Source organism: Silurus meridionalis, chromosome 21 (genome assembly GCF_014805685.1).
Source record: "Silurus meridionalis isolate SWU-2019-XX chromosome 21, ASM1480568v1, whole genome shotgun sequence".
Classification (NCBI taxonomy): Eukaryota; Metazoa; Chordata; class Actinopteri; order Siluriformes; family Siluridae; genus Silurus; species Silurus meridionalis.
In genome coordinates, this window is record NC_060904.1 from 1,178,568 (window position 1) to 1,186,748 (window position 8,181).

An 8,181-nucleotide genomic window follows, 5' to 3' on the forward strand; every position below is an offset into this window, starting at 1 on the left:
GAAAAGACTCGGGCGGATTTAGGAGGCATTACACAGAACGAGTTCAATTTGCGGCCTCTTAAACTTCTCCAAGCGTGTTTTGTTAACAGGTGGAATTGAAAAAGCTCCATGAATATAAGCACGACTTAATGGAGCGAATAATCATCTCTTTACCCCCACACACACACACACACACACACACACACACACACACACACACACACACACACACACACACACACACACCCCTTCTTTTACACGTTAAAGCACTACCCACGAACAGCAATACTTTTAGAAATAATAGTAAAGCGCAAATATATATTTTCTGCCGTCCGTAAAATTGCCAACTTCGCGTTTCTCTGCATTAATAACTCGTTAATAATACAGGCACGACTTCTTTATAAACTTGTCTCGTACAGAATGATCTTAATTACAATAAAATAGCGTGTATTCATCAAAAGAAATCTTAAATTATATTGCTTCTGTACTTTATTTTTGAATGCATGCTGTACATTGTGCAGATGTTTTTTTTTTTTTCTTCTCGTATAACTGAATTAAACAATAGAAATAATAAAAAATGATATTAACGGTCAAATAATAGTTAGGGGGTTCCATCAGATTAATTCATCAGATTTATTTATACTTTATTATTATTATTATTATTATTATTATTATTATTATTCCACGTGGGTCGGTCACCCCGCACCCCCCACCCCCCTCCACAAAAAAAAACAAAAAAACAAACAAACCCACATGAGTCTCTGGTGGAACAGCAGTGTGTGTCCTGCTGTGGATCTGAACAGTCCACAGGATAGACATAAATAATCATCTACAAAGCTAAAATTCTGTGAAATGAACATAAGTCGAGCTCTACTAGGAAACATTCATACAATACTACATCAAGTGAATTTCAACTTCAATGTTTTCAAATGTACAACTTTTTTTACGCTTAAGGTTCAGTCCCTTACCCCAAATTCAATTTATCATCTTTACAGTGCTAAGTGTGTGTGTGTGTGTGTATTTATATATGTATATGTATGTACAAATAGGCTACTCTTAACAGATCAATGATTATGCAGTCTGAACTCCATCACTGTCCTTTTGAAGATATTGGTTCATTTTCATCCAGAAGATCATAACACATGAGATGGAGGAGAAATCTTCACTGAGAGGATGGGAGGTGTTTTTTTTTCTTTTTATATTTTTCATGTTGATTTGGTGGAATTTGGTGATGGTGCAAAGTTCCCTTTGGCATATTGACCCCCTCCTCTGGCCCCACACTGGAGCTGATGTTTCTTGCAGGGGAGAAGATGTTTCTATTTTGTGTGTGAGTGCTCTCATCATATCCCTGACCCAAAAGAAAAAAATAAACAAATTGAGTGACTTTCAAGTACAGCTTGACTGGCTGTCGCTCGCCAGCGTAGCTACATTGCAGTCTGGGGTTCGGGTCGTTGAAGGAGGATGTCCAATACGATGGGTGCTGTAACAGTGCATCACGCCTCCAGGGCTCCGACAGCTTGTGTGTGGTGTGTGTGTGTGTGTGTGTGTGTGTGTGTGTGTGTGTGTGTGTGTGCTGTTGCACTGTGGATTTGGTCATGCTTTATTATTATTTTTTTCAGTAAGTGGTTTGTTTTTCAGAGCGACAGCTTCAGCAGACTTCCTTCCCCGTAGCGCTGGTGGGCAGAATGTTCAGCTGAGTGATCTGGGCCGAGTGTTCTTTTGCTTTAAGACGTAGCGCGGCGATGCTCGATGCTCGGCGGTCGGCAGCTGTGGAGGTCGAGGAAGAGGACGAGGCGGTGGGCGGGTCAGACAGTCCGGCGGGTGGCTGCACCGGACTCTCCACCGGCGGCGTGGCCTGGCGCAGGAGAGCGGCGGCCGTGGAAGCGCTGGTCAGGGGACCCATGCTGGAGAAAAGTCTGAGCAGAAGAGTCAAGCTGATTAGAAAATTCTAAAGAAAAGAAAAAAAAAAAAATACATTCCATCATGCAGACGTTCCTTAACTTCTTTAGAGGTCATTATTAAAGTGTTGCACTTTCTAGCTGTGATCGTGATCAAGCAGGCCTACCTGCCAAAAGTGGGTCCTATGAAGGCTGGATGGCGAAACATGGCTGTGCCCAGGAAGGTGCCTAAGCCGAGGGGCGTGGCCGGAGGAAGTGCAGAGCTATTATGTGGTGGCGCCAGTCCTGGGAAAGCGGCGGCGGCTGCTGCGGCGGCGGTCCAAGCCGACTCCAGAGCCGGGTGTGGGTGAGGAGGGAACGGGCCTCCCTCTAGATAGTGACTCAAGGGGTGAGCTGCAGCCAGCGGACCAGGGAATGGCAGACCTGGAGGATGAGACTGAACTCCTGCTTTCTCTCTCTTTCTCCATTTTGCTCTACGGTTCTGGAACCAGACCTGGACACAAAGAACGGCTTCCGTTAACGGACACGGCCTGGTTTAGTTTACATCTGAAAAACATGATCAAACGTTTGTCTGGGTGTCGTGAGTCATATCGTCATCTCACGGTAGCTTCCTGAGTTCACTTTGTATCCAGAATTGCGTAGCACGCTCTGCATGCTTGTCTGAGCATGACACTGTAATCCGTCTGCAATATTTGCTTCTCTTTAATGAGGTGACAAATAGGCGGAAAGTCAAGGGTAATTACATGACCCTGAGCCCTGCTCCCTTATGGTCTGTTAGCCTAACTTTGCTAATTAAAAGCTGGTTTTCGGCTGCAGCGAGGGGAAAAAAACGGGGTGGAGTACGGTAATTAAGAGCTTTGTTCACAAAGGATTTGGGATCTAACGGCTTGAACGGGGGGCAGTAACAATTAATACACTTTAAATGAAAATTCCTGAAAATGCAAGTGACTTTGAAAGGGTATTTAACTTTCCCACGGGAGCCCCAACTCATCACTGCACTGTGTGTGTGTGTGTGTGTGTGTGTGTATGGCCTACGGCCTACTACAATGCCAGGGCTTGGAGACGAGTGTGTTCGCAATGAGGACTTTGTCAACACTGACTCTATCTCACACACACACACACACACACGGAGGCTTTTTTGCATTACAGGGCCCCTGGGGAATTTATGAGTTTTATCACCTCCTGATCGGCCCATTAAGTGATTTGTTCATCCGCAGGCCCAAACAGACATCTGTTGTTTTATGTTGGCAATAACCCTGACATGTGTGTGTACTGTTTCTCTGGTTATGGGAGTGGAGCTTGATCATGCAAGCTTTGAATAGGCTGGATTGGAAAGGAGGAGGCGGAGGAGGAGGGTGGTGGTAGTGGAGGGCTGGAGGGGGCGACAAACACCTTTAATAGTCTCACTTGTTCCAAGTGCAAAGCATCGGATCAATGCTGGTCTATTACAATCACAAAATGGGAAATCAAATAGCATTATCCTCACACCCTCCTCCTCCTCCTCTTCTTCTTCTTCATCTACCTCCAACTCCATCTCCTCCTCCTCCACCCGCACAGGGGCGATGAGAATTCAAACACCATTTTCTCGCTGGAATAGCAGTGTTTGCTCTTGCGCTAAGTGCGCTTTTACGGACTGCGCGCGTCCGTCTGCGTAATTGCCGTTAAAACGCTCGCTCCATTGCATGTAATAACTTTGGATAACAGGAGAGATCTCCGGCGTGACGTCGGGGAGTCGTTTAACACTGCTGAGGCTACACTTTCAAATGAAATTAAATATAGGCCATTAGCCAGATAGAGAACAAGCCGCTTAGCGCAATTCCCCCGGAATTCACGGAAAACTTAACGCTCCACTAATACATCAAATAAATAACCAGGAACATGAAGGCGGCTTTCACTGAGAACACCTGATGATTATACACACGAGGAGTTTTTTTTCTTCTCTTAAATCTCCAAAGAATCAAACCATGTCTTTCTAAGAATACTTTCAATTCGGAAAAAACAACATCCTTTTTTTATTTCCTGTCTAATTACAGCGTTTATTATTCTCTCTCTCTCTCTCTCTCTCTCTCTCTCTCTCTCTCTCTCTCTCTCTCTCTCTGTGTGTGTGTGTGTGTGTGTGATAGATAGATAGATAGATAGATAGATAGATAGATAGATAGATAGATAGATAGATAGATAGATAGATAGATAGATAGATAGTATAACTATTGAACGCATAGTTTCATAGAAAGTAAATAAATATTTTCAAATGCACGGATTGTTATTTTTTTTTAAGAAGGTATAAATAATATATAAATATTTATCAGGTGTGTTCAGTAGATCAGCTCGAGTCTATAATACTGTAATAATCATTAACTATACTGTAATAATGTGATCTGATGGGTATAGTGATAATTCATCAATCTAATTACCTGAACACGCGCCTCGGTGAGGTCCAGACGCATCGCGAGCTCCTCTCTGAAACAACACACACACACACACAGATTTAACATCTCAATCAGACACAGACGAAATAAAACAAATCAAAAATAGATTTAGTATTGTACAGTTGTACAATCTTTTTCTTTCTCTCTGTCTCTCACACACACACACACGTTTTTCCCCCTGTTTTATTCTCTCTTTATTTCTAAAAGCTTTAAATACATAATGACGGAAATAATGGCGATTCAAACTATAGGCCTTGACAGGAACCGCATCACCATTTAGCATTTTGGAAGAGAATGGATGCAATTACAATTACGATTGAAAAGAAAAACGAGCCACATCGATTTAAAAAAATATATAAAAAAAGACAATAAACGCCACCGATTTATAAAAAAAAGGAAAAGATTATTATTATTTTTAAAACAATTGTGTGTTCTATTGCTATATCTTTTTTTATAATTATAAAAGCATGATTTTGTAAAATATGATGTTCGTGAATATTCACTGGAAAATGTCAGGTAATATACAAATCAACTAAATAATTTTCATTTTATTTATTATTATTGTTGTTTCATGCTGTGTGCCTCGAAGCCGTAACAAATATAAATGACATTTGTGTGGGAAAATTTAAGATTTTTCCAACTGCGTTTCCTAATTTATCACATGCGCACATTTCTGTGTTTAAAAAAACGCGCATTGTGAAATTTTCTAATTAATTTCTAATATGTCCAGATTTGTAGAAACTGGTGTTTTATTAACTCTCGGTTACAGAAATAATATTTTTAACATACGAGTATAAATACATTTAATAAAGTTCACGAATAAAATGCACATTTTGGGGGATTGTTTTTTAAATAATCATCTACATTTTATGGAGAATTTTAGCTGGAAAAATGTTTAGAAATGCAGCAGAAAATCGTGGTTGGGTTTGAATGCTGCATGGTGTTCATTATTGCTCTATAATAATAATAATAATAATAATAATAATGATTATTATTATTATTATTATTATTATTATTATTACTATTATTATTAATATTAATATTAGTAGTAGTATTGTTAATGAGTACATCCGTTTTTTTGGTTGGACGTTTATAAAATAATTTGTACAGAGTATTGTTAATAGTTTTTGTTTTTGTACAGATGTGAGAATTTAGTATTTCTTAAACGTATGCAATTTTTATCCATTACTACAAATTATTATTGTTATTATTGTTATTATTATTATTATTATTATTATTATTATTATTATTATTATATGAGGGTTAGGTGTGCGTACCTGGTGAACACATCTGGATAGTGGGTCTTTTGGAAAGCCCTTTCCAGCTCCTCCAGCTGGTAGCTGGTAAACGTGGTTCTGTATCTCCTCTGCTTCCGCTTCAGCATGCCTTCCTCCGAGTCGCTGCCCGCAGACAGGCACACGCTGTCCTCGCCGTCCTTCACGTCTGTGTCGTTACGCGGGCTCGGCTCGTCCTTGGGCGATAGGCCGTGCTCGGCTCCGCACGTCTCCTCCTCTTCTTCCTCTTCTTCCTCCTTCACCGCGTCCTCCTCGAACTTGAGCGCCCCGAGCTCGGCCAGCTCCGGGCTGCTGCGCGCCTCCTCCAGCCCGCTGAACGGCGCGTTCTCCCGGTACGACTTGCTCCGGCTGATGCTCACCTGCGGCGCCTGGCTGATCTTCATGCCCTCGCAGCCGGGATCACCTTTCTCCCCGTGCTCCTGAAACACTCTGCTCGTGTCCAGGTATTTGCCCCCGGGGCCGTAAAGCCGCCGCAGTTTGGGCGGAAGATGCATGTCCGAGTCAAAGGTGAGGTCTTTACTAGAAACTGAAACAGCAACAATTTTCACAAATTTAACTTCTGTTTTTATTTTTAAAGAAAAAACCTCATTTACTCAGAAATCTACTGTTACTGTTCATACAAGAACATGTGCAGATTAGCTGATGTCTACATCTGGAGCAAAACATTTTCCTGTATACATTTACCTCCAAAATAAAATAATAAAATATATATATATATTAATTTGACACGTGGCTTTGAGAGCTTTAGGTATTTTTTTATATTGACGCAAAAACTGCTACTTAAAATATATTTTTTTAAATAATTAAAAACAATAATTTTAGTAAACAAAAATAAACCTTTCTTTTTTTAACTATAATCTCGGGTTTTTATGCTATAATTCAGTAAACACACGAGGACATTTTATGTTGTTTATGAGTTTTAAACAATAAAATAAATCCAACAAGCAACAATTTTAACAATCGGCGTTATTTCTTGAATTTCTCTACGAATGTCTCGTTAAAAAATACAAATAAAAAACAGCTTATTACATAATAATAATAATAATAATAATAATAATAATAATAATAACAATATAAATTTAATGTATGAATATATTGCTAATCTCATAACTTTGCCCTTGTTGTACGGCTGATGGAGTGTTTGGACACACAGCTCCTGGAGATGTGGAGTTTGAAGGTGTAACCAGGTCTGATCTCCTGATTATTTATTAAAACATATAACACGTTAAATATAAATACATAAAAAAAAAAATAAACAGCGCACGGGTTACTGTTAAAGCCGGAAAAGTCCACGAGATGTTCATGTTTACGAGTTTCCATGTTCTGATTTCAGGCAGGAGGAAATTTCAATGTTCTTTTCGAGAAAAAGGCGATGGAACCTCGCTGAGTTTTAAAACAGTTTTTAAAATGTTATTTAATAGATTGAGTGCACACACACACACACACACACACACACACACACACACACACACAAACACAAACACAAACTGCTAGGAGATCGGGAGTGAGTGTATGAGTGTGTGTTGGAGCGTGTAAGAGTGTTTGAGAGTGTGTGTGTGTGTGTGTGTGTGTGTGTCGTACCTTCTGAAGGTTGCTCGTGCTCCGGCCGCGCGGTTAAACTTTGCGCGCCCACCAGTCGGACTTTGCAGGGGCTCCTCCGGCCCAAAATGCTCTCGATGCAGTAGGAGGACAAGACGGTCGGAGATTTGCTTTTACACTCACTTCTGTCGCGCGCATCGTCGTCGAACTGACTGCTCATTTTTATCTTTCTCTCGATTTCAGCTTCTTTTTCTGTCTTCGGCGATCAGAGAAGTTCCAGGTTGTAACAGTGCGAGCGCTCTGTACCCTCTGTGCTCCTGTAACCCGAGGTGCGTCTCTCTCTCTCTCTCTCTCTCTCTCTCTCTCTCTCTCTGGCTGCGAGAGTGTGTGTGTGAGAGAGTGTGTGTGTGTGTGTGAGTGTGTGTGTCGGTGTGTAATGGTTAAGTGTGTGGAGCTCCTCAGCGCTGCAGCTCCTCTCTCCATTCCGCCGCACTGACGTGGAGCGACAATCTGATTGGCTCCCGGGGGGAAAAGGGGGATCTTTCAGTTTTCTCATTAAAGTTCACCAGCCTGAGAAACTGACATGAGTCCAATAAAACCGACTTCACAGTTCAATTACATTAAAACGAGCAGCATTTTTACATCCGACAAAACAAAAGAGGTTTGATGTCCTTACAAATATCTACTAATGTCAGATCGCAGGGGGTGGGGGGCGTGGCTTCGGGGTTTATAAACACAATTAAACTGTTATTACAATTTTTTTTTTGGCTTGGAGGAGTAAAGTAAATTAGAAGAGAGAAAATAATACGTGATGACCTATCTATCTATCTATCTATCTATCTATCTATCTATCTATCTATCTATCTATCTATCTATCTATCTATCTATCTCATCATATTTATTTGCAAATATATTATTACGACCGTCATAACAAATAATATTTATAACTGTTATTATTATAATATTTTTTTACAATGTACAACATTATATAATAGAAACATTCTCCCACTGTGGACTGTATTTCAGTAATATTTATATAAAGAT

General features: G+C 40.4%; 1 protein-coding gene across 2 annotated transcripts; it reads right to left on the reverse strand.

Moving 5' to 3' along the window:
* Positions 1-450: 450 nt before the first annotated feature.
* Positions 451-7,552, reverse strand: arxa (aristaless related homeobox a). Of its 2 annotated transcripts, none has more exons than XM_046833634.1 (5): positions 7,180-7,552; positions 5,581-6,124; positions 4,289-4,334; positions 2,045-2,370; positions 451-1,895 (listed from the first exon to the last, which is right to left on the reverse strand). In XM_046833634.1, exons 1-5 carry the CDS (start codon positions 7,355-7,357, stop codon positions 1,628-1,630), a joined length of 1,362 nt encoding a protein of 453 aa, XP_046689590.1. In that variant the 5' UTR covers positions 7,358-7,552; the 3' UTR covers positions 451-1,627. The 2 variants fall into 2 exon arrangements, with proteins under 2 accessions (XP_046689590.1, XP_046689591.1); XM_046833635.1 differs by having other exon boundaries at positions 1,754-1,927; positions 7,180-7,551.
* Between the last annotated feature and the right edge of the window lie 629 nt (positions 7,553-8,181).

Coding starts and splice junctions, on each gene's coding strand:
- arxa (XM_046833634.1), bottom strand. CDS start 7,357: ATGAGCAGTCAGTTCGACGACGATGCGCGCGACAGAAGTGAGTGTAAA. Junction 4,335..5,580: donor TATCCAGATGTGTTCACCAG/GTACGCACACCT, acceptor GTGTTGTTTCAG/AGAGGAGCTCGCGATGCGTC. Junction 1,896..2,044: donor ATAGGACCCACTTTTGGCAG/GTAGGCCTGCTT, acceptor TCTTCTGCTCAG/ACTTTTCTCCAGCATGGGTC.